At 43.4% G+C, this 25,046-nt stretch overlaps 4 protein-coding genes across 5 annotated transcripts; all 4 read right to left on the bottom strand.

Moving 5' to 3' along the window:
* Positions 1 to 555: 555 nt before the first annotated feature.
* LOC133892734 (probable sugar phosphate/phosphate translocator At3g11320) lies at positions 556 to 3,429 on the bottom strand. The gene is made up of 4 exons (XM_062333672.1): positions 2,845 to 3,429; positions 2,301 to 2,404; positions 1,976 to 2,204; positions 556 to 1,070 (listed from the first exon to the last, which is right to left on the bottom strand). Exons 1-4 carry the CDS (start codon positions 3,307 to 3,309, stop codon positions 921 to 923), a joined length of 948 nt encoding a protein of 315 aa, XP_062189656.1. The 5' UTR covers positions 3,310 to 3,429; the 3' UTR covers positions 556 to 920.
* On the bottom strand, positions 2,301 to 11,126 carry LOC133892735 (arogenate dehydratase 2-like). 2 transcript variants are annotated; one of them, XM_062333674.1, is made up of 12 exons: positions 10,800 to 11,126; positions 10,653 to 10,714; positions 10,449 to 10,541; positions 6,685 to 6,885; positions 6,507 to 6,590; positions 6,258 to 6,353; positions 6,104 to 6,181; positions 5,936 to 6,025; positions 5,773 to 5,840; positions 5,582 to 5,663; positions 5,417 to 5,508; positions 2,301 to 2,404 (listed from the first exon to the last, which is right to left on the bottom strand). In XM_062333674.1, the coding sequence occupies exons 1-11, from the start codon at positions 10,957 to 10,959 to the stop codon at positions 5,449 to 5,451; spliced, it is 1,074 nt and encodes a 357-aa protein (XP_062189658.1). In that variant the 5' UTR covers positions 10,960 to 11,126; the 3' UTR covers positions 2,301 to 2,404; positions 5,417 to 5,448. The 2 variants fall into 2 exon arrangements, with proteins under 2 accessions (XP_062189658.1, XP_062189657.1); XM_062333673.1 differs by lacking the exon at positions 2,301 to 2,404 and adding an exon at positions 5,160 to 5,341.
* A 751-nt stretch (positions 11,127 to 11,877) lies between these two features.
* On the bottom strand, positions 11,878 to 15,399 carry LOC133892732 (L-ascorbate peroxidase 2, cytosolic). The gene is made up of 9 exons (XM_062333670.1): positions 15,174 to 15,399; positions 14,915 to 15,089; positions 14,757 to 14,822; positions 13,366 to 13,414; positions 12,816 to 12,901; positions 12,635 to 12,714; positions 12,455 to 12,557; positions 12,324 to 12,382; positions 11,878 to 12,230 (listed from the first exon to the last, which is right to left on the bottom strand). The coding sequence occupies exons 1-9, from the start codon at positions 15,290 to 15,292 to the stop codon at positions 12,215 to 12,217; spliced, it is 753 nt and encodes a 250-aa protein (XP_062189654.1). The 5' UTR covers positions 15,293 to 15,399; the 3' UTR covers positions 11,878 to 12,214.
* A 1,706-nt stretch (positions 15,400 to 17,105) lies between these two features.
* Positions 17,106 to 21,831, bottom strand: LOC133892731 (protein RETARDED ROOT GROWTH-LIKE-like). The gene is made up of 7 exons (XM_062333669.1): positions 21,175 to 21,831; positions 20,935 to 21,046; positions 19,944 to 20,106; positions 18,874 to 19,022; positions 18,650 to 18,801; positions 17,699 to 17,813; positions 17,106 to 17,588 (listed from the first exon to the last, which is right to left on the bottom strand). The coding sequence occupies exons 1-7, from the start codon at positions 21,549 to 21,551 to the stop codon at positions 17,460 to 17,462; spliced, it is 1,197 nt and encodes a 398-aa protein (XP_062189653.1). The 5' UTR covers positions 21,552 to 21,831; the 3' UTR covers positions 17,106 to 17,459.
* Between the last annotated feature and the right edge of the window lie 3,215 nt (positions 21,832 to 25,046).

The following is a 25,046-nucleotide window of genomic DNA, read 5'->3' as shown; positions in this document are numbered from 1 at the left end:
TAATTTTAACTCTTGTACAGCCAGTCTGTCGTTGAGCATTCGTTTTTGTGAACGCACTTGGTGTTTTCCATGAGGTCTACCCCTGATCACTTATCTTCAGCTATGCCTTCCTGAAATTGATGAGAAGTTCCAGGCACTTATGCAGCTATATAATCACTTGGCCTCCTTGTTCAGTATATTATAAAATCTCGAGCCTACAATCCTTATGACTAAAGTGTCATTGAAGCAGATTCCATATGTAGCGTGATGTTCATTTTGTGACAAGCTAAAATGTGTCTGGGCGTTGAAACTAGCGGTGCACCATTCATTGGGGAGCCTAAAACGTGGATGTTTTATGATTGTTTCTCGCCGCTAAAACAAGTGGTTATTATCACTTCATTCTTCCTGCGTGTCTTGGCAAATCAGAGTGCTACGTCCGTCAGTGAGAAAATAGTACAAAATCTTTGGTGAGAGATGCTCCAGATAAATATTCATTTGCATCTTGTTATACGTATGGAACAACGCAAACGTGAATTTTCTTGACGTGCTTGTCATCTAAGCAAATGGAACAAAAGATTAAGACAAAAAGTAACTGCATGTCATCAGCCTGTGACAGCCAATACACTGGTTATGTCTGTCAGGACAGTCCTGAGGCTAAAGATTGGTACAGGTACACAAACGACACATCACTCTTGAGACGATAGCAAAACTGAACAAGTTACGACAACCAATTGAAAAGCAGAAAACTGCTGTTTCCACCTATAAAAGAATTAATCACTGCTATATTTCTGTTGATCATCTCCTTCGTTTTTAGCGTAGAAAAGAATGCCTCCCTGATCCCACAGGAAGGAAGGATACAAGTATTATTAGCACGGCCTCACTAGCTAGCTCATCGCTGAAAAGATTAGGGTTCGTCCTAGCTGACAAGAGAGAGATTGTGTTCATTGCTTCGTGCGCTTTTTAGCTTCGCTGTAGAGAACCACCCCTATGACAGTCAGTGTGTAACCAAGCATTCCAGTTACAGATACAGGGTTCCTGAATATCAGAATGGAGATCACAACTGCAACGGCACCTTTTGCGTTGCCCAGTACCTGCAAAGAAACGCCACAATTATATGCTCTCAACCGCTACCATCAACTTGGTATGTATTTCCTAACTAAAATAAGGTGAATATGGCGTGACACAGGAAGCAGTCATAATGAAATAAACACTTTGAGAGAAAAATAAAGAGTGGCTATGAAGGAACACCTAAGAGATTAGGATACGTAACAGGCTATGCTCATTCCACTTGATCAAAAGGGCTAATATAACATCAAATAGGCCTAGAGATCTCAGCCATCCAAATGAACTTACAAAAATGTGAGAGCGCGCCACATAACCACAACCGTTACCATGGCAATGCAATAAGATCACAAAGGAAAACCATTAATAATTCGCCCATCCTCAGTCAGATAAATTGAGATCCTGACAAACTAATCATCTCAGCAATATTATATGTCAGAACTAGCTATCTGCTTTCAGTACGTTACTCAAGCGCATCTTAGTATTGTTCATTAACTATTAACTGTTGCGCGCTATATATATTATTCATAACAAGCGACTGCTGCTTGTTACTTATCTCAAGTCCCATCATCAGATACAAATTTATCTAGGTCGAATCATGTAAGAGCATTATTTGCTAATAGCTGCTAAGTTGGAGAAGTTAATTTGTTACACAGATTCCACGAAGCAGCAGTTTACATGTTCAACTTTACAGCCAAGTGGCCATTGTATGATTCACGGTCATAGATTGCTCATTTTGAATCTTCATGTTTCAATCACACAGAAAGGGGCACATGCAGTGTAAAGTATCCGTAACAAAAGGAGGACCCCCCCCCCCCCCCAACACACACACACACACGCACACACAAAGGTTGAGGGATCATTTTCTTTAACTGGGCACAGGGAGCTGCACTTTTAGTAGAAAGTTATTGAAGACTGGGATAGCATGGCATACCTGTAGGGTCAACGCGCTAGTGTGCTTTGTCACCAAGAAATTGGTAAGATTCACAAAGTACGCCAAGGATGAGTTGAACAACAAGTACCAAATTATGTTAAAGTCCTTTTTGGCCAGTTCCATAGCAACGGCAACGGCATTATCTTCCATGAAGATAGTAGCAGGGACCAAGAGAACAACAGCAATTGGAGCCATGTACATGAGCAGGTTCATGGAATTAATCTTCTCCCTGCAAGTTGACAAACGAAACTAGCTTCAATACAGCACACAAGTTTGAAAGAGGCAAACACGCGATTGGACAGAAAAGGCACACAGGGTGGATTACCCCTCTGAAGACATAAGAATCCCTTGTAAAACTGTCTTCAATGCTCTGGCAGCAGTTGCTCCGACGCACATGATGAATCCGAACAGATGGAAGCTCGGCTCTCCCTGCAAGATCATTAAGTGATGTTAGGATGATCCACTTATCTTTCTTTCTTTCTTAAGACATGATCAGGGTTGTAGAATTGCATAAGTAAGAGACGTAACTTGAAACAGATAAGAAGCATAACAGAAGATTCTACATGCATAATGGCGCAGGTATAATGCTACATTGATGGGGTGGCTAGATGTGATCTTCGAGTGAAAATTGCAATTGGGAAGATTCAGGGTCAATCTTGAATTCTTGATGGACGACATTATTAGTTAATCCTAGCTAGGCTGATGATCCTGCATATACCCCCCCCCCCTGTCTCTAGGGGAAAATGCAAATGCGATCCAATTCCGAATGAAACGAATAGTCAACGAGATCCGCGGGCAGAGGCGCGAAAGGACAGATCCGCGTCCCCGGGAATTGGGGATCGAAGACGAAATGAGATGGAAGTACTTACGCCGCTGGCGATGATGACTCCCGTGACGACGGGTACGAGCGCGAGGTAGGTGAGGAATGACTCGCGCTTGACGGTCATGAGGTATGCGAAGACGGCGGTGAAGAATGGGGTGGTAGCGCCGACGGCCTGGTTGAAGGAGACGGGGAGGTATCGGAGGGAGATGTTGCCGGAGACGACGGATGCGCAGAAGACGAGGCTGAGGGCGGCGATCTTGGAGAGCTGGAGGCGGGAGCGCGGGAGCTGCATGGGGACGATGCGGAGCCATGCGATGGCGGCGTAGGAGAAGAGGGAGCAGGCGGCCATGTGGCACATGGTGAGGAAGATGGGGTACTTGAAGCCGTAGTTGCTGAGCAGGTACTTGTTGAGCAGCAGGACACCGATGTTGGAGGAGTACCACGCCGACACCAGCCCCACCGTGAACAGACGGCCCTTCCCCCCGCCGCCGCCGGCATCCTTGCCCGTCATCTCCCTTGTCAGCCTTCTTCTTGGGCAGATCTGGGTGGAAGAGCGGATTCTGGTGGTGGGAATTGCATGTATCGTTGGGAAGGACGACGAGGTGGAGGAGACACAACGCAAGGGGCCCTGCTTTTCTATTTCTATTTCTATTTCTATTCTATTTTTATTTTTGGACGTCCGTCCGATGGGATGGATCCGACGGACGATACGGGTGATCATCATCATCGTCCGAGTGAATTGCCCGTCATCTCCCTCAACTGTTACTCGTGTATGTTTATTTCCTCTAAACTGTAAAATCAGATATCTCACTTCTGCTCTGCTCTCTGGCTACCACGTTGATTTCACGCTGCATTGCGCTATTAAGTCACCCCAGAGCTTTGTCGTCACCCGCTGAACGCTCCAGCGCCCTCGCCTTGCTCCCCGGCTACCGGAGCGCCGTCGTCGTTGAAGCTCCAGTTGACGGACAACGACCGGAGCTGGAAATTGATAGTGGCGACAGCGGTACTTTGCCCGATCCAACCCCACGGTGAGCTCTGACATCCTTCACTCTACCTCTCGTACCCTTCTTTTACCCTCTCCATGCTCTAGCTAAACCCTCACCGTAGCCTCCATCTCCGTCATCGCTACTCGTCACCGCCAGTCACCGTCAGTGCTTCACCGACCGAGTCAAGTGCCCAAAACAATCCACAACAACCCACTGCTACTCCCTCTGTCGTGCAATACCTTGCTAAACCCCAGTTGAGACCGATTCACGCCGAGCACCTCTTTCGGCTTCATCTCCAGCAATGTTGCGCCGGTGATCCGGTCATCTTCCAACAACACGGACCCTACTAGCGCACTCACCATGTCTCGTAGGTGCCCCATGTCTAGCACACTCGAGGTCACCGCCTTTTCGCCATTTCCGATCGAGCTCCGGCAAGAGTGCCGCCACCGTCGCACTGTGTCAGCGTCTCTGTCGCTATCTCTCTCTGTGTGCCTCTCCCTCTCTCTGTTGGGCTGATGTGTGGGACCCACCATTGCCGAGTCTGCTGTGCCAAGCACCAAATCAGCACACTGGGTTGTTGCATTATTGAATAAAATCACTATCAAAACTAGTTAAAAAAATAAAATAAATTATACCTATTTGAATAGTTAGAAAAAAAAAGATATCTAGTTTTTAAATTTAGAGAAGAAAATTAGATTTGAGCAAGAGTTGAAGGAGTTAAAATAGATTTTTTTTTCCAATTTAAGTATATATTCTGAGCTCTCCCGCTCGCCGACTGATGAGATAAACAATTCCTTATTTTTTTTGAACGGAAGTCTCATCACTCACTCAGTACAAGCTACTGGTAGAACCAGGCGTCAAAATGACGTCGTACATGCTACCAATTTATCGACGATTTTATGTAGAGACATCGTTTGAACGTGAGAGTTTTTTCAAATCCTCTGTTTTTCCTATAAAATTAAACTAATTCCTGTGAAATTCTTATACATTCCTGTAAAATTCATACGTTTCAAAGGAGCCATGAGCCTGCAAACAAATCCTCAGGCATTTCATTTTGCAAAGACAGGGGATCCAAATCAAATCCCGTTTCAGTTTTGATCATGATCGATGATGGGATGGTGTATTCTACTATTCAGTTCATTCATGCTTTCCTTTCTTCAATTCATGAAAGGAAAGGTTATTTGTGAATGCCACGCTACGCTACGCAACGCAACAGGTCAGGTTTCTTGACCAAGGAAATGGATTTACCATGTGCTACTCACAAGGGAAGAAAGGCATTCTCTGAAACTTCCGACCTCAATAATGTTTCCTGTGCAGTTTATCGTCATGAAGTTCAAGACAAGAATAAAATTAGAGGCGACTTATGGAGAGTCACTTCACCAAGACATGAATGAATATCATACTTCATGTAATCTTGTTCTCTTTTGTCTGTGACACGCATTTTAGTGCGACAAAAATCATCTTCCATGGCAACAAGAGGGGTTAAAAGGGACCCAGGGAAGAACATGGACCAGAATGAATTCTGGAGCTACAAAAAACTTCAACAGGATCTCTTCACTGCAAAACGAACTAAATTTTTATCTCTTCCTGAGCTAAAGAACTAGCCATCAAAGGAGGGCATTTATTACTCACAAGCATGTAGTTTCAAGCAGGCACTTGACAGTTCAAGCTTCGCTCACATCTGTAGGATAGCTTCCAAGAACTCTTAGAAAGGTGGCAAATTCCTGGAGACAAAGCGAACTGACTGAGTCGCACTGCTTACTTACCACATGAATGTAGTAACCAAGAGTGTCATACCTTCAAGTTTCCAAGAGCATTTTGAGCATTTGGATCAGCCATTGATGCCTCAAGATCTACATAGAAGAGGTAGTCGAAGTGCCTGGCTCAACAGTGTGCAAAATGGTAATATGAGAGGGAATATTGCAGTTTACAGAATATCTCAAATTTTGTGTTGTCAAAGAAACTCAAAGGAGTAACTTAGTTCCTACTTCAGCGGTGCTGAACAATTGTCATCAGCTACACGTAGAGGCCTTTTCTTGTGTGGGCGACTTTCCATCTGCTCAACGTATAGAGGAAAATTGCAAAACTGATTGGTTTTCTCTTGAGAAAAACAAGCATGAGAGAATTCAAGAATGACAATGTCAAAGGAACCTTTGTGAGGTTGATTTTACGCAGAGCAAACACCGCGAGTGCTTTGAAGAGTTGTCCAGGCCCTTCCTCCAGAGAGAAGACTATGCTAGTCTGGAGATCATCACTTTATATTATTTCACTAGAAAATGGTGCAGCATGAACAGTTTGAAGATTCCTTGCATCTCATACCTTGAATGGCTTATCAGTGCGAGGAATAATGGGTTCTCGAGCCAGCATCATAAAACGGGTTACATTGTCCGTGTCATCCTGTATAAATAGTTGGGTTTGCACTTACAGAACAGAAAGGGATCTCTCATAAATTCAGTATGATTTTTTTTTGTACCTGAATGTTTTCTGCAAGAATATTCAGTCCATACAGTTCAGCAGCCAATGAACTAGCAACTGCACCAGTTTCTTGGAGCTTTTGTTCCGCGATAAGCTAGAAAAGGCATATACAAATTTTGACGGCATGATTAACTTGATATTCTGAGCTACCAACCAATCAAATATTAGCTATCCAAACAGCATGAAGTAAACATACCATGATCATAGATTCAGTGTATCAAGTAAAAGAGAATAAATGCAATCTTACCTTTGCTGCACCTGCTGTATCGTCAACAGCTTCCCTATGCTCAATTCCTAACTTTGTCAGTGTTTGCTCACATTGTGCGAGCGCCTGTGAAATGATTAACAGAATGAAAATAGGTCCATTTAGAAAAGCAAACAATATTGAGAATAAACCTAGAGAAGTGTTTTTTTAATAGACTTACTTGAGGATGGCTCATGGCACTACGCAAGTTTTCAATCTTTACGCCACGATTCGCCAACAAGCAGTGACGAACTGCAAAGCGTACCTCACCAACAATGTGCAACCTATGCCGCAGTAGAAGGTCATAGTTGCGATGTATGCTACCACCCAAGGAGTTCTCAAGTGGTAATACTGCCCGATCAGCTACCCAATTTTCGACAGCCTGTTACGGGGGTAGCAAGGAATAAAAGTCTATCAGATCGATAATATCAATGTTGATCATCTCAGAACCTTTAAGCATCTTCCAAATTTGCAAGCGAGAGCCAAAACAAGAAGACTGGAGGAGTCCGGGAGCTAAGGTTGTTTATTGTAAGGTAGGTCCAGGAGCCAAAACAAGAAGACATGGTATATCTCGGCAGAGTACCCCCTTCATTTTGGACGATATGGTAACAGCGTAATGCGCTTCTTAAAAAAGTTGGCTTGTTGCACGCTGAAAGCATACTCCAAAGCCAACATTGGGGTGAAGAATAAAGTTTACTGCCTTTGTAAATTGTAATGCAGGGTATGCGATTGTTGAATAAACATGGGTGAAGCGAGAACACAAGGGGATGTATATTGGATGGTAATGAGCTAAGTATCACCGATACGTCACGGAGGCTGCCGTACACGTATATGATATGGCGGGATACGGCGATGCGGCGCGATACAGGTATCGGGAAGTATCAGCAAATTGCTATTTAAAAACAAATCCAATAATTCGCGATACGTTTGTGATATGACGCGATACTTCCAGCCGATACGTTTGGCTAGACAGCTCATTTCAAAGCCCAATATATCGGCCCATTGCCCTTCCAACCCTAAAAACACCTCACCACAGCTCTGTTTCTCTCTCTCCTGCGGCGCTGGGAGCACACGCACCGCCGGGAGCGAGTGCGGCGGCCTGGAGCCGAAGCCGCCGCATCACGATTCCGTCAGCACGTGAGATCCAAATCGCTAGCCATGGTGAGTTCCTTGCCTTCTCATTCCTCTAGATCCTCTCCTTCTTGGTGGAAGGAAACAGGTCAGAAGTCACCGTTCGTCGATCTCCAGTGGACAAGACCCTGAGTCTTTTCCATGTTTTGCTTTTCGTTGTAGATGGCAAGAGAAAGCTCAGCATCCCCTAGTGCGCAAGCTGCTGCTAGTGATAGTAATGTTGTTGATGAAGAAAGATTGCGTAAAACTCCTTTGTGGAGGCATGTTAAAATGCTTCAGAAGAATGGTGCTTCTGGTGGTAATGCAAGATCTGAATGCCTATATTGTGGTCACATTATCCCTGGGAGTTATTCTAGAGTGAGAGCACATCTGTTCAAGGTGCCGAACCAAGGCACATCAATGTGTTCTGTTGCGACACCGGAGATGGTTGAGAAATTTCGTAGGGAAGAAGGTGCAGCTAAAGCAACGACTGAAGCGAGCACGCAGAGGAGTGCTCCCATGCCGGTGCAGCTCCCATTGTCGACGAAGGCATCAAAGAAGAAGAAGCAAACATGTATTCTGGAAAGTTTCCACCTTGAACTTCGACAAATGGCTGATGCTATTATTGCAAGAATGTTCTACACTGGAAGTTCGCCGCTCTATTGTTTTTTCTCACTCTTAAGTCTCAAGTTCCAATTCTAATACAATTTGATTATTAGCTGCTAACATGGTTCGTCTCTTTGGACTTGTAGGTATTCCTTTCAACATGGCGAGAAACCCAAACTATCGAGCTGCATTCAATTTTGTTGCAACCCACGACATGGGTGGGTATGTGCCTCCAGGAATCAACAAGCTGAGGACAACTCTTCTGCAGCAAGAGAAGGCCAATGTGGATAGGCTGCTTGAACCCATCAAGAGCACATGGTCCTCAAAAGGGGTGAGTATTGCAGCTGATGGCTGGACTGATTCACCGAGGCGGCCCCTGATAAACTTCTTAGCTATAACAGAGAGTGGTCCGGTGTTCTTGAAATGCGAAAACACTGAAGGAAAGGTGAAGACCAAGGAGTACATTGCTGGTCTATTGATTGAGATCATTAAAAAGGTTGGATCAAAGAATGTGGTCCAGGTGATCACAGACAATGCTGCAAATCGCAAGGGTGCTGGTTTGATTATTGAAGCGAAGTACAACAACATCTTCTGGACTCCCTGTGTTGTTCACACCCTGAACTTGGCATTGAAGAACATATATGCTCCAAAGAGCGGTGAAGATCCGGAACTTCAATGGATAAGTGATGTTGCAGCTGATGTTGTCCAGATCAAGAATTTTATCATGAATCATGGCATGAGATTGTCAATGTTCAATTCATTTAGTAAGATTAAGTTCCTTATTATAGCTGACACAAGATTTGCATCTGTCATTGTCATGTTGAAGAGGTTTCTTCTTCTTAAGGATTCACTAGTGTAAATGGTAATCAGTGACAAGTAGACTGCATATAGGGAAGATGATCAGGATAAGGCTAGTTTTGTGAGAGGGAAGTTACTTGATGAAACTTGGTGGGATAATGTGAAATACATCATTGCTTTCACCGAGCCCATTTACTCAATGCTGCAGGCAGCTGACACTGACAAGCCGTGTCACCACTTGATATATGAGATGTGGGACAGCATGATAGAGAAGGTGAAAGTTTTTATTTACCAAAAAGAAGGAAAGGGTTTATATGAAGAATCTGCCTTCTATGAGATTGTCAATCGCATATTACAGGATCGGTGGCTCAAAAGCAATACTCCTCTCCATTGTTTGGCACACTCCCTTAATCCAAGGTACAGACTAAATCTGTCTTCTTGGCTTCTATTTCTTGAACTCGTCTTTTTACCTTGCTATTTAATTCTTTCTTCTCTTACTGGTTCGTTATTTGTAATTATAGGTACTATACTGATCAGTGGCTTGCTGAAGATCCTAACCGTGAAGCCCCCCATACGGATCCTGAAATTTCAGAAGAGAGGAACAACTGCTTTAGAAAGTTTTTTCCCATTGCAGAGGACCTGAGGAAAATTAAGCAACAATTTGCTGATTATTCTCAAAAAAGAGGCATCTTTGGTGTTCCTGATTCAATCGAGGACAGAGCCCATTTTGATCCACAACAATGGTGGGGCACTTATGGTTCTAGAACCCCAGAGCTGAAAGCATTAGCTTTTAAGCTGCTTGGACAGCCATCCTCTTCTTCTTGCTGTGAAAGAAATTGGAGCACCTACAATTTTATCCATAGCCTGAGAAGAAATAGGCTCACTCCTGAACATGCTGATAGTGTTTGTGCATAACAATTTGCGTCTTCTTTCAAGGAGCACTGATGAGTATATAACAGGGCCATCCCAAATGTGGGATGTTGGGGGAGATGGCTTCAAAACATTTGATGGTGTCGGTATTCTTCAAGCTGCCAATCTCAGTTTGGATGAGCCTGGATTTGAGGTGATGATAACTGAAGATGAAGGATCTTCAGTGTGAAGAGGTGGTCTCCATGGAACAGCCCCCATATTTAGCTCTTGTGGAGCAATTATATTTGGCCTTTGTACCTTGTATCCTTATGTGATGCACTAATGTCGTAATGTTTTAACCTTTGAACTTGAACTATTTTATTATGTTATGTTTGCAGTTTTATATCAATCTTATTCTCGCAGAATTCAATTATTTACATTTTGGCAATAAATAAATATATATTTATATATACTCGCTGTATCGGTGTATCCTTATTTTTGGGCGATCGCCGTACCCATATCCGTGTCGGCTTATCACGTATCGGTGAAACTTAGGTAATGAGCAAGCAAGCGGTAAGGTACCTGGAAGGCGGTCTCGAAGTATTCGCAGGGCACGGTGTGGCAACTCGGGTAGGCCTTCTTGGCGGCCGCCTCGCTGTAGGCTCCCGGGCAACCCTAAACAGCAAGCAAGCATTATCCAAAATTAAGAAAGAGAGAAGCTGAAGGGGGCGCGTGCATTTGATTGAATCGACGGAGAAAGAAAGAGAGTGAAGTGAGAGGTTTGACCTGGTAGGCGACCTTCAGTCCATCCCCAGTCGGCTCCATCAGATCCGCGCTCGTGAGTGGTCCTGAACAAAAATCCATTGATTCATCACATCTCTCCTCCTACATAGGCAAGTGAAGCGAGTCTCTAATTGTAGGGATTGATCTTACGGGGCAGCGAGATGGGGTCGCGGGAGGCCGGCGCGGGCACGTCGGCGCGGGCGGAGACGCAGCGGCGGCTGGCGCGCATGGGCATGGGCGTGGAGACTCCTCGCGCGGGGATCGGAAGCAAGGCCGTCCACGCCCTAGCGGTGGAGGTGGGCACCACCATGCCGGTTGTCTTGTCTTGAACGGCGGCGAGGAGGGGGCCTGTGTTGAGGTTAGTTCGTTGAGGACGATGGCGGCGGCGCAGGCGTTCGACTTCCTCGAGTCCTCAACAGTTCAAGGACCTGATTTTTTTATGAGTACAACGAGGACGACGCATACTTACACACCTCACACTCATACAATACTCAGACACATACACGTCTATACACACATTAGAACGAGATTAAAAAACACAAGACGTAAAATCGTATAGTAACACTAAACACACATATGTACTAATCTAAGATTATCTTTAACGATTTTTTTAAAGAATCTAGAATCTTTTTACAATAGGATTTTCGTTCCCTTCAGCGTTTCAATAATTTCATTTCACGGTCGTAAAGAGATTCTCAAAGTCATTTTATTTAAGACGGAATTATCTCTATTTTACCTTTACAATTTTTCAAAAAAAAAAAAACTGTTCAAGATAAGATAAAATAAAAAAAAAACAAAATAAAAAATAATATGATTATCTAATTCCAACTAATTCCGAACACTCCAGCTACTTGGAAAAACCGCCGTGGGGACCCGCGCGAACGAGGGCAGGCTCGGGCGCACTCCGGCGGCTTTGCCTGCCATCCAAGCTAGCGCTCGGTCTCGTGCAAGGACCTGATTGATTGACGCTGATCGCCCCTTCAGACAGACAGACAGAGAGGAGAAACTGATTGTTCCGTTCCGATTCTTTTGGGCTTCGGTTCAAATTGGGCAAACTGAATTTTTTCCAGATAGGGTGCCGGTAAATGTAACGCCGACTTGTGACTGTGCCATTCCTTGCGATATCGAGATCTCAATTTCGACTATCTCTGTACCAGCGTGAGACAACAGAATAGATTCATCCGTAATTGAACCAGCTTCAGCAAAAAGGCAATTATCAAGATAGACATTGATCACAAACCAAGACTAGCAATGCAAAAATAAACAAACCATACAAGAAGCAGTCCTCGGAGATAAATAGTAAAAGACCAAGGAGGGAACCAATGGTCACACAGTTTTACAATACGCCCTTCACATCAAGGCATCATCATCATCATGAAGCGGAAAGGAAAGGAAAGGAAATCCAACGGAACACAGTACACAATGCAATAGATGGCCTCACATCAGACCCACAAATGCTTATTGCAGCCGCCGGCCACACTCTTATTGTTCGCAGTGGTCTTTGTCTTTTGAACCCCCACCACCCACAAAGACAACAAGTCGGCTCGCCTCGCTCTAGAAGCACCTTACGCCTCAGCAAATCTGGAACCACATCCAACACATGTGGGTTGAGTACATTACTTACTACTCGGTCAAAAAAAAAAAAGATCACCGACGGGGACTTGAACCACTTACCCCAATTCAGAGAGCTTCAGGTGGGCCTCCGCGTAGTCAGCAAAGAAAGCATCCTCATCCTACAAATCAAACTACATTAACTCAGAATCTACATGCCAACAAGAAAATGATGCAAGGGATCAAAGATATACCGCAGCATATTTGTCAACAAGTGGGCGGAAGGATGGGTCAGACAGAAGGGCTTTGTCACTCGGCAGCTGCAGAAGCCCTTCCTTCTCACCGCTCAGAAGCTCCCTGTCAAACGTATACAACTTTCCTTTCAAGCAACCAAACAAACGAGTAGCATTCCTCCAATGAAACACCTCACTTACTTGAAGTAAGAGTTGTCAAAGATCAGAGGGTTGGAAGTCCAGGCTCCTTCGAAGCCAGACCTTTCCTTGTGGCATCTTCCCTGCATGAGATAGTCAATGATACATAAGCACAACTAACTCCTCAAGTTCCCGAACACTCAAAAATGAAAATACAGCAGGTTAATTGCACAATAGGGCCAACCAGGGTGTGACCACCAGAAAGCGCAACAATGTCCTGGTCACTCAAACCCATCTGCGTGGTGAACACCTGCCTGAGGTGGTCAGAACCTGATACAAGAGGCGCCACCCAGTAAGTTCAGCTACTAACATCTACCAATTGATGCCAGATAATTCAGAAAAGTATAGAAAAAACCGCTCAACTAACCATTCACATAACAACAAAGAAAGCAATTCCATAACACAATCCAAATATTGCTAAAGGATTTTGCATACATTGAGGTGGAATTTTCTTTTCAAAAAAGATGTCACATGTTGCACCCAGGAGCATGCAAACATTCCAGAATAGGAGTCCCAACATCAAAACAACTAAAACAATTAGTATCACAAAATAGTACATGTGCGGTAGAGACCACATCACAATACGGGCTACTGCTACCACTGAGAAATGCTAAATGATGATGTTTGGAAAACAAAGATATATCCCAAAACATTTTTTACACATCAAAAGAACTAAATTAATAATATAAGAAGCCATAAGCTTTCACAATATCTAAAGCATTGTATAATTGTACCTTGGGTGGCATCAGGAAGGCGGCCTTCCGGTGGAGGCTCGGGCTTGTCCTACAAAACAAATACAACGCCATCAACATCCAAAGCTAGACAACAAATACAGGTGAAGGAAATACCAGTCTAAAGTCTACACCAATGCATACAGATACTTTGCCATTGGCAAGTGATCTAACGTCTACCACGAGTATATACAGATACAACAGCAGTCTGAAGTAAACAGCTAGACGACAATGATCTAAAGTCTACAACTACCATATATAAAGGATCCAGCAAGCAAGCATAAAGATATTTTGCCAAGCTACCAAATACAAAGGATCCAGCAAGCAAGCATAAAGATATTTTGCCACTGGCAGGTGACTAAGTGTTTTTTTTCTTTTTTACCAAAACAGGAGGGGAGACCCCTACCGTAATTTCCTAAAAAAAGAATTTATGTACAAGAGAAAAGGAAGAACGTACAAGAAAGGAAATACACTAGACTACTCAGCCAATTATTTACGCCCACCTTCAGACATTGCTTTGCCCTATGGATGACACTTGGAGATAATTATACATGAGGTAGAAGCCAGAGCACCTAAACCAAAGCATCGTTGTATAATAACATCCAAATGCTAGTGAGTGTTCTACCCAATGCAAGACAAGAGTCCTATGCTATAGGGGAAGCAGAGTTCCAACTTTAAGCTACCAATATTTTTGTAAATCGTAAGCCTTAAGCAAAAGATTATGACATAAGGGATACAACTGCAGTGATGTGAATAGCACAGAAGAACAACTACCATGCTTGTTATTTGCCTATTTGTCCAACTGGACCACTACTAACAAGAAAGACAGTGATCCGAACCCCCAATTGACCAAGGGGCAAGCCAACTCATGCATCTCTCTACAAAATGGGTAAAACATGAAAGAAACATGTGAAAGCATATGGGGCCTATGCAGGATTGACTGGCTTCACAATCCTCATAGGCATCCTCTCGTGAAACGATCTGGGGAAACAAGTCCAAAATGTAATCAGGCAAACAACGCCAAAAAATATACCATGCTCCTTAATAGGCAAAACCAACACAGCATCACCAGAAATTTATCAGGAACATGTCGTTTCTTTGTCATATTTAAAGGTAATGAATGGAATGTCGAGATTCAATCAACAAAGCAATACCAATCCAACCATCCTAGAAATGATTTCCTTATAGCCAACCATTCAAAGTAGCCGAATTTAAAAATATATATATATAGTACATGCAGCACTGGATAGCACTGTATAATACTCACGCACATCGGTACATGCCACCAACAAGCTCAGGAGAATCCAGGTGCCGCAACTAAAGTAATAACCACAGGATGCTCTAAAACCCTAGTAAAATCTCACAGTATCGGATCGGGGCTTGAGAAATCTCACCTGCCTCCCTGGGTGGAAGGGGACCTCAGGCCCACCGGTGACCTCAACGGCGACGACTCCGGCAAGCTGGCACAACGTAAGAGCGAAAATTGTTATTCATTTGTAGTTTTGGGGAGATGAGATGAGATCGGGAATTGGCGGGAAGGACAGGACGGCACCTGGTAGAAGTCTGCGTAGGAGAGGATGGGGAACTGCTCCTTGATGGGCTCGAGCAGCCTGACGGCGATGTCGATGCCGGCGTTGGCTCCGTGCGCCCGCTCGGCGGGGTTCTTCATGGTGCCGAAGGGGCCGCCGGTCTTGGTGGCGACATCGAAGGTGCCCGCCGAGTGCCAGCTGCCAGATCGGGCCTCATCAAATCAACCGATCCTAGAAGAAGAAGAAGAAGAGAAGAGAAAGGGGCATGGCAGTTGTTCTTACGCGATGCGGAGCATGAGCGGGGCGCAGTTCTTCTCGGCGATGAGGCCGCGGAGCTTGCGCTTGGCCTTCTCGACGGCCTTCTGGTACTCGTCGCTCACCGCCGGGTAGCACTTCACCATGGCTGCCGGACGCTTCTCTCCGCTCCGATGCGAAACGGGGACGAAGAGGGTTGGTTGGGTTTGGCCACGCGCGGAGCAGGAATGAATGGCCCGCTGCGTGGGTGGGTGGGTGGGTGGGTATAAATATGCCAAGACTTGCCGCACACCGGAAGCTTCTAGTAGGGTGATCGGGGCCGTTGGATCCTGGGGATCGATTGGAGTTTTGAATCTGGACGGGCGCGATTGGATTGGACCGACGTGCCCTGCCCGTCCCGGCCGGAGAAAAAAATGGATCGCCAAGGAGCGGCGGGGCAGGGGCTCCAAGTGACGCTTCTGCCCCTCGTCCTCGTCCTCCTCCTCCTATACTCACGCGTGGACGTGGATGAGAGAGAGAGAGAGGACGGGCTGCTGAGGTGAGTGAGGCTCGGCCGGAGCAGCCGAGGCAGGAGGACGGGCTTTTTGGTAATTTGGGACGAGGGTGTGTGTGAACGCGGCAGAGATTCCTCCGGGTAGGACCGGCACGTGGTGGGTAGGGATTGGCGAGATGGCCACCCGATTGACCTGCATCCTAATGTTTCTATTTCTAATAGTCTCATCTCAAAAAGTTTATTAACATTATCATAATAGTCTCATCTCAAAAAGTTTATTAACATTATCATAATCCTTCATTGGATTTGGATAGATAAATGGGATCCTTTTAAAATTAAATGAATGTAATCGTGCAAGCAGCTATCGGTGCATACGTCCGTGTGAATGCATATCATGCTCTTCTTTATGCTCCCTGCGTCACGATTTGTTTTCATGTGACAAGCGAAATACTTGTTAATATTTCTTAGTAAGATATTTAAGATGACTTCGTCAATATTCAAATTTCATATTTTTATTTTTAGTAAAAATTATATGAGTGTGTTCGTATTACGAGGTAAATGCGTACATACTTTTATGAGATGTACTATATTTCTTTAAAAAACTTATCATGAATGCTCTAGTACCCGTGAACCAACAGGCTCTTATGACTAACCAACATAATAGAGAGAGCTCACCGCCGGTGACGTCTCGTCGTCAAGTTTGGCAACTGTAGAGATACAGGTTTTGTATTTTTTTAATTATAGGATCGATTCAAAACTATGATGATTCACTCCTACTAATTAAGTTAAGAAAAAATAAAGTAAATAATGATCTAAAACTACCCAACTTTCACTAATTAAATTAAGAACAAAATAAACTAAATAATAGCCTAAAACTTTCACTACCTATTAAATATCCGCCCAGGGTTGGCAACGAGACGAGAAGAGACCGTCATCGTCGTGCCACTGCGATCCACGTCTGCCACAGACCTCACAAGCATGCTGTCAAGTGTAAACAGACGAGGACACAGCAATATTCCCTTTCTTTTCCCAAAGGCAAAGCCGGTCGGGCTGGCATCAATCAGAGTTCACGTCACAGGTGCAAGCATTCATTTTCCAGTCCACTTCATTCAGGCTCTGTTTGTTTCAGCTTCGGATTCTGGTTTTCAGCTTTTATAATCCGAAGCTGAAACAAACAGTCAGCTTTTGGTTATAGCTTTTTAAAATCTGCTGGTTGGATTGTGATAATCTGAGAAGCTGATTTTTCTCAGCTTTTGATAGATTGTGAAAGTCCATTTTACTAAACTGTCTATTAAATTTTTTTAAAATCTACAGTCTAAAAACTTTTCACAATCCAGCTTTTAACAATCCAGCTTTTATAAGCTGCTTTTCAGAATCTCTAGCTGAAACAAACAGGCCCTCATTCACTTGCGGCTTGCGTTTGATTTGACTGACAATCCGGGCTAGCGGCAAGTGACAGCACTATATATATCACCAAGACTCACCCAAAGCACTATACTTTTCATACGATTGATTCCCTTCATCCAACACAGCAACAGTGGAAAGCAAACACCTGTGTTAGTGTTAACTATCTCCTGAGGAACACAGCAACAGCCTTTGCAAAGTGTTGACATGTCCTAGCTAAATCACCTCAAAGATATTACCAAACGCAGCCTTAATTTCTCCCCCCACCCCCAAAAACTATGTGATCATTCATCAAGAATCGGATCTACTCGCAAGTATTCTTCTTTACAAAAAGGCTACCACAAAAACATGTGATTCGTGTCGCTGTGGCTCTGACGAGGCTTCAGTCCCAGCAACGAATCCTGTAACCGAAGGAGCTACATCTGCTCCTGGACGATGTTATAAACAGATATCAAGATCTCCACACTGATCAGGATGATGATAAGCCATTCCAGAAAATCTGACTTCCTGTTCTGAAGGATCTCCTGAAGAAACCTGATGTTGTGCTGCAAATTACAAGCATTCCAAAAGTGCTGGGATCAGAAAAATACACAAACACAAGAACCATATATGTCTCTAGCATAATGGATAAATTAATGTTCTACGTGACTCTTACCTCAACAAATTTCAACTTAAAATCAAGGTTTCCAAATCTTTGGGTTAACTCATATTCGTCTCGAAGGTATTCCCAAATCTGAGCATAGTTTGCATTTTTCCATGCAATGTCAGACCTGGAATCAACGAGGTTCTAACATAAATGCACACAGATACACAAATATAGAGTTCATTTTCAATATCAAAGATTGAAGAACTATGACAGATAACATATTACATGCTAAAGATCAGTCCAATCCAGATTTCAGACAAGACAGTGCTGGGATAAAATTGAACCAATAATAATCTTTTTTAAGTCACAGAAAGGAAGACCAAATAACAAACATTATTGTGGCCAACAGATACTATAACGCAACTAATGTCAGAAGATCTTTGCAAATGAAAGTGAAAGGAATACTACCTGACATTCATGTGACACTTGAATAGTAATTTGGTATTTAAATTTGACAACAATTATGCAAGTTCTATCCTTTTCCATCTATTTTAGCCAGATGTACAGCATTACACAAAACTTAAGGTAAACTAAAAACAAAGCGAAAGCTAATCTCTGATACAATTGCACTAAGCAGCAGCTTCATGGACACCAGAATACATGTCTGACTAGAGGATGCAAGTATGCAACAGCTGCTTCTTAGACAGAAGGGACATGTGGTGATCAAAGCACAATAGCACAGGTAGTGTCAAATGATATGCAACAAAATTACAAAACGTTTTAAGAAGGACAGGACAAAAGTTTATCATTTATTGTCGGGAATGGAACAAGGAATATTTTATAGTTTGTTTGCAATTAGGAGATCGCAACTAGGAAATAATTTACCATGCACCATGTAAAAGATTTGTGTAACAGACACATGTCAACATGCATTCTTGGACGTGTAACCACAGAACAACCATATATTTCGACAGGCAATAAAATTTAGACGATTACTTCTCAGCATGATGCCATGATTACCTCTCAAAGAGTCCAAGCTTAAGAATAACATCTGCCAAGTTAGAGTTAGCCTTTCCTACAAGCTGGAAAAGCTTTTTCCTCTCCATAGTGAAGGTGCCAGTCTTTTCCATTCCACGATTGATATCCGTGAACTCAGCTACCATCCCATCCACCTATCAACGAAGATAACTAAATAAACTTTTCAAAGCACCATAACAACAGGTGTGCAATTGACCTGTACTTACTTGACGGATATAATAGTCAAGCGCAATACTCTGACCAAGGACACTTCCAATTGTACGTATTCCATCAACACTCAGGTCCCTAAGCACGATATGGTCAAGCCCACCCTGCATCCATGTCTCCAAGGTAGGCTTCTCCACAACTGCATAATCTGCAGTTGAAGATTTTAAGGTTGTGTGATTAGATGACACAATAGCAGTCACATCGGAAAAAGTGGGGAGGAATAGCAAACGTAGATACCATGCAGATAGGTTCATTAAATTTCTAGTTCCTAGATCAGAAGCTATGTGCTCTTTGCAAAACAATGCAACGAGATGGCAAACCCCAACACAAATTCTCTCGCCATAAAACTTCTCATAAAGTTTGGGCACCATCTTCAATGGACTGGAAATTATAAAATCCAGATATCATGGAAAATTATAATTCCAGATATCATGGAAAATACACAATGAAGAGTGTAACCTTTCTATAGATGCCTCTTATAATGGGACTAGCTAAGTGCTCATATGTTGCAACGAAAACGCAAATATTGGATATGATAACATCAAGCATAAACTCAAGGTATGGAGATGTGGATGAGTCATGGGAGTATCGCCGAACAAATACGTTGGAAGCAATGTCGTAGTTTGATTTCAGATGGGATCGACGAGGAGATTATCCACTAATTTCCCTCCTAATTTCTTCATTTATTTTCATTAGTAAAACCGACTCATCCGTAGCCGGTAACAAGACGGGAGGCTGGAGGACGAGGGAAGTGGATAAATTATTCAAATTTTAGGGGGTTTTATTAGATGGGAGGAGAGTAGGGGTGGAGGTGACGCGGGAACCAATTCGTGTTTTATATACTAGATAGACTAGACTAGAGATATATTTCTACTTAAATGAGATCACCTTTTGTCATGACCGAGGAACAGCTCCAGGTATCCATATTCCAGTTTTGATTTGTCATTATTAATTTTTACGATAGTACTAATGCATGGAAAAGATTGATAACATTCAAACCAGACAAAGAAAGAGAAATTCTATTACTTCAGGGCAAGTATTCTTGTGTCAAATTGAATTAAGAGCTTACCATCTTTTCGCATCTCTGGAAGTAAGCCTGATGCATGCTTCTCGACAATTTTTAGGTATCCATCTGCTTCGTGATCAGAAACATTGAACAGCACAATGGAACCATATTGGAAAACCACCATATAGTGGCAATGGCTCTCATCAATGACACCAGACTTGAAACCCTTGAAATAACGAGATAAAACCAAACGAGTAAGTCTCTACTCTCAGCTAGCTCCTTACTAAACAATCTAAGAAAGTAAACACCATCCCCTTATTAAGAAGCGGAGGTGCAATCACATAATGACTAGCAATGATGCTATAACCAGCTTTATCTTATAGTAAATAGAAGACAATGAACTCTCCATGAGCATTATATGAACATATTATACAAATATAATAGAAGGCAGCTGCAAATGTATCCTAACATACAAAACCAGTTAAGCAGGTCAAGCATGGAGCTCTTAGATACTCTTCTACAACTCTGAACATATTCCAAAGCATTTTGTCGTGATCTAAATGATACTTTACCGTGTACTGTTATATGTTCAAGCAAATAGAGAACACAAAACGTAGGAAGTTGCAAATGCAAAGGACAATTATGCATATATATGCTCCACATTAAGTCTGATTTTACAGGCATACAAAAGAGGGGGGAAACTGTGATGGTATGCCAATGCCGCTATGACAAACAAAGCACAGCATAAAAAACGTAATTTACAGTATCAGGCGCAGAGACTGCAGTGAACACTTAAATTCATCAGACTGTAGCGTTCCAATTGAACATTACACAAATAAAAGAAAAAATGAAGCAAAGCAGGGTATTTACTTCCTTTGATTTTGAACTCTGAAAAGCTCCCGGAGAAAAGATACTTGAAGAGTTTTCAGTTTGACCGTTAGATTGTAGTCTAAGCACTTTGCAAACCATGGTAACTCAACATCGGATTCCATGATAACGAGAGGCATGGAGCAGCACAAATCGGCGCGTAAAGAAAGCAGGATTTCCACTTTACCTCGGGGTCTCCCTTGACATCGTAGTATCTGAGGACGACGTAGTTGGTGGCACGCGATGTGGGTGGGATAACATTGAACGAATTCTGGGACTGGAGGCTCCTCAGGTCGATACTGCGAGGCCCCGGCCCAGGGAAGGACGAGAATGACAATCATCATCAGGATTAATTCAGTTCACCACGGAATCCGAAACCCCAACAAGAGAAGAGAAGAGAAGAGAAGAGAAGAGAAGAGAAGAGAACCTGGTGCAGAGGAAGAATGCCTTGACGGGGACGACCCGGGTCTGCTCCTCCTGCGCGACCTCAAGCAGATGCTCGTGGTAGTAGGCCTCGTCGTCGGAGGTTAGGTCCTCGGGCGGCGGCAAGGGCGCAGGCGGGGGCCCGTGGTCCTTGCAGTCGAGGTGGTGACTCCCGGGGGCCGGGGCCGGGGCCGGGGAGACGGAGGCGAAGGGGCGGAGGAGGATGAGCGGGGCGCGATGAGGAGAGGGAATGGGATGGTGGGGAGGGAGGCGGCGCGGGCGGGGTGGGGAGTGGGCTAGGGTTTGGAAGGTTCTGGAGCGGGCCGGGAGGCGGCGGCGGAGGAGGGGGCGGAGGAGGGTTTGGATCCTCGAGAGCTCCATTGGTCCTCTTCTCTAGTCTTGTCTTGTCTTGTCGTCTTGTACATACCCCGAGCAGAAGAATACTGCTAGAAGATTAGGAGAGCAAGCTTCCAATTCCATCCCATCCCATATTCCCATCCCATCCCAGTAAAGAAGAGAGAGAGAGGAGATGTGTGGTCGAGTCGGTCGGTGGCGGCGGAGACGAGGGAAGAAGAAAGGGCCCCCAGGCCAGGCCAGGCCAATTCACGGGAAGGAAGGAAGGAAGGAAGGCCGGCCCGGAACGCAAACCCTCCAGAAAAACAATTCAAAGGAGACAATGCTGGAAACTTTAGAGGAGCCAACTGTTAGAGCTCTGATGCCCCTAATTGCTCAAAAACATGGATGCCCAGCAGGCAGCAAGAGCTGCAGATGCCCCTAATTGCTCCTCCAAAGTCCCATAAGGGAAAGATAACAACTGTGATCATGTTTTGAGTATAGAAGAAGCACGTGACTGACTCCAGGTGGACTGTGATTCTATCTACAACCTCTTCAATAGTTAGAACTAATACAGACTCTTAGCTATGAGCATATTTTTTTAAATTTATATAGATTCTATTGATCATAATTTTTCATACCTCACATGTTGAAGTGAGGTCTGTTAGAGTAGCAAGTACCAGCTCTTAAATATGCAAAATTATGACCCATATAAATTTTAAAAAATATACTCTCTTATTAAAAGTTAGCACTAATCGCCCTAGCAGGGAGTCAAGTCATGCTCAAGTATCTGTAACTCCCCAAGCATGTACAATACTGAACTGGTAATGTCTGAACGGTACTGTTGTGTGTTTGTCATGTGTGGTCTAGTCTTGGATCAGTTGTCGATATGGCAGCACAACTGCACTACACTGCACTGTAGTTGGCTTACGGTGGGCAGCTTCTCAGTGTCACAATAATCTGTACTGACTATTCTTGTTTTCGTTTAATAAAGCGCCGTCTTTTACCTTAAAAAAAAGTGAATAATATATTATCGTTCCTCTCATAGTAAGGTGGGATTGCAGCCAAGGTTCTTCTTCAAACCGAATTCCGTGCTTGCTACTCTGTGTTTAATTTGGTACTACTGGTACTTGCCAGAAATCACACTTTTGTTCCTTGCGTATATTATTATGTTTCAACGTTAATTGTTGAACTGTACGTGTAGATCGAATGAGAGCTCCGGACCTGATTTGTACATATATGTGTATATGGTATATGATGTACTTAGCAGGGTTCCAAAATTCTTTGATATTCGGTTAATTCGGTCCACACCGAATTCTGAAATTGATCAAATTTTTATTTGAATTCAAAAAAATGAAAAAAAAATAAAAATTACAAAAATTCTAAGGTTTTATGTGAAAAAATAGAAAATAATGTCGTTTGCATCATATTTTATAAGGAGAAAGTTTGAAAAAAAAAAAGTTGAAATGTGCAGCTCATTTATTAACTCATGTTAAAAAAAATCTTAACGTGTAAAAACATTTTTTTGTGTAGGATGTCCTTAAGAGGAACTATAAAATTGATTTCACTTCATTTAGAGTTATATTAATTTCTTCATTATTTTTACAAAATTTACAAGTATAAAGTGAACATGTTAACAAACAACACTGTAATTAACTTTTTCATATCTAACATTATTTTTTATGCATAAATAATAGTATAAGTAAACTAATAAAAGTGGTTCACTAATTTTTGGAGGTGTGATGGGTTAGTTATAAATTAATCTAGTTGCAACACATTTACTCAATCCTACATGTTACAATAACTATTTCATGATTTAATGTATTTTTAAAATACATAGAATCATGTAAGAAGACTAAAAAAATTGGTTTTATGATTTTTAGATAAGCAAAGAATTAACCACGCATTTAACTAGGTTTAGCAAATATATTTTCTCACAAAAAATATACAATGTTTTCACGAGTATATCATGTTACAAAGAAACTAACAAAATTTGTTTCACTTGATTTGAAGCTCAGATGAATTAGTTATCGATTTTACAATGTTTAGCTATTTTTGGGGGTTTTTTTTACTTTACTGAAATTTGATAAAACCGAACGGTTTTCGATCACAAACGAAATGCAGGAAATGCGATCGATTTTCGGTTGAATTTGGTCGGTTACCAAATGCTTGATTTGCTCAAATTTTGTCTCTGATTTATGAATTTGGCTAAATTTCAATTGAATTTTCTGATATTCGCGAATTTTGGAAAATGGCTAGGTTCGATTTTCGGACCTCAAACAAATTTGTAAACCTAGTGTACTAGAAAGAAGCAACGGTTTTCTTGCTTTGCTCTCATCTCGTGCGTTCCCAATGCACAAATAGACATATCAGAAACAAATTACACAGAATAGAGAGAGTGGTGGTCGGAGGGTTGGATGGCATCTTCAGGCGGAAGGAAGGCCGAGTGCTCCATGGTTGTCATCATCACTTCCGTCCGTGGTTCTACTGGCTCCCCCCTCTCCGGCATGGGCTATAGGAGGTGCAAAAGGAGGCATTCCTCGTCTGGTGGCTTAACAGAGGAGCTTGTTGCCGACTAGTCGTCGCTTGAATTGATGGACGTGTTTTAATGAGAACTAGACAAGTGACCATGCATTTGGGCAGTTAGAGTTTGATATAATTATGACTTATAAAAGTAAGTACTATTGTCAGTTTTTCACCTTTCAGTTTGTTCTTTTTTATTGGCAATTTCTTATGCCATAGGACTAGTGTGAAGGTTATTGCCTCGATCTAATATTATACTATTGAAATACGGGAAACTCTTCTTCCCACGCCCCCACATTGCTCCCAAAAGAAACTCGGGCGGCTCCACACCCCTAGCACCATCACCTCCTCCTACCTCGCCGTCGTCTGAGTCGATTGTCGGAAGCCTACGTAGTGACAAGGACGACTGTGGGGGGCTTTCCCCCGATAGGGTTGCCCGCGCTCCTTTGCCCTAGTTGCACCACCACGCCGCTCGAGCCGCCAACCCACCATCGCACCTCTGATCTGCTGCCCTGCTGCTACTGATCTGCATCAGCGATTGCTGTCTTTGCGCTATTGTTCAGTCGTGAATGAAAGGTAGGGAAGGTTGTTGTCATCCATGCAGCTACTGATCTGCCCTGCTGCTGTTGTAGCCTGCTAATCTGCACTCTACCGACAAGAAACAAGACCCATTCTTGGTGCTGTTGCTCTCCGCCAACAAGAAGCAGGACAAATCCGACAGCACCCCTTCCGTCCCTCGAGTCACCGCCGCTTAGAACTTCTCTTTGGTGCCACCGTTCTTTCTCGAGTTGCAGATCCAGTGCCGCCTTTGCTCCCGACAGTTGCGGGTCTGCTCTTCTTCATGGGTTCATCTCCTCATTCACTCTCGACAGTTGTAGATCTGCTGGAGGTGTCGTCGATGGCTTCTCCATGCCGGTGGGTTGCTGCTCCTCCAGAGCTCTGAACCCAAAGGAGCTTGCCCTTTCCTGGTCGGCTTGTGTGTGCTGTTGTGGCTGCCAGCCCCTCACGCTACGGTCATCG

Source organism: Phragmites australis, chromosome 15 (genome assembly GCF_958298935.1).
Source record: "Phragmites australis chromosome 15, lpPhrAust1.1, whole genome shotgun sequence".
Classification (NCBI taxonomy): Eukaryota; Viridiplantae; Streptophyta; class Magnoliopsida; order Poales; family Poaceae; genus Phragmites; species Phragmites australis.
This window is presented reverse-complemented; position numbering and strand designations above follow the sequence as displayed.

Coding starts and splice junctions, on each gene's coding strand:
- LOC133892734 (XM_062333672.1), bottom strand. CDS start 3,309: ATGACGGGCAAGGATGCCGGCGGCGGCGGGGGGAAGGGCCGTCTGTTC. Junction 2,405..2,844: donor GAGTCATCATCGCCAGCGGC/GTAAGTACTTCC, acceptor ATGATCTTGCAG/GGAGAGCCGAGCTTCCATCT. Junction 1,071..1,975: donor CTAGCGCGTTGACCCTACAG/GTATGCCATGCT, acceptor GTTTCTTTGCAG/GTACTGGGCAACGCAAAAGG.
- LOC133892735 (XM_062333674.1), bottom strand. CDS start 10,959: ATGGTGGTGCCCACCTCCACCGCTAGGGCGTGGACGGCCTTGCTTCCG. Junction 10,542..10,652: donor GACTGAAGGTCGCCTACCAG/GTCAAACCTCTC, acceptor CTTGCTGTTTAG/GGTTGCCCGGGAGCCTACAG. Junction 6,886..10,448: donor ACTTCGAGACCGCCTTCCAG/GTACCTTACCGC, acceptor CCCCCGTAACAG/GCTGTCGAAAATTGGGTAGC.
- LOC133892732 (XM_062333670.1), bottom strand. CDS start 15,292: ATGGTGAAGTGCTACCCGGCGGTGAGCGACGAGTACCAGAAGGCCGTC. Junction 14,823..14,914: donor CCTACGCAGACTTCTACCAG/GTGCCGTCCTGT, acceptor ACGTTGTGCCAG/CTTGCCGGAGTCGTCGCCGT. Junction 12,383..12,454: donor TTGTTGACAAATATGCTGCG/GTATATCTTTGA, acceptor TTTGATTTGTAG/GATGAGGATGCTTTCTTTGC.
- LOC133892731 (XM_062333669.1), bottom strand. CDS start 21,551: ATGGAGCTCTCGAGGATCCAAACCCTCCTCCGCCCCCTCCTCCGCCGC. Junction 21,047..21,174: donor GCATTCTTCCTCTGCACCAG/GTTCTCTTCTCT, acceptor GGGGCCTCGCAG/TATCGACCTGAGGAGCCTCC. Junction 19,023..19,943: donor TCCAGAGATGCGAAAAGATG/GTAAGCTCTTAA, acceptor CTTCAACTGCAG/ATTATGCAGTTGTGGAGAAG.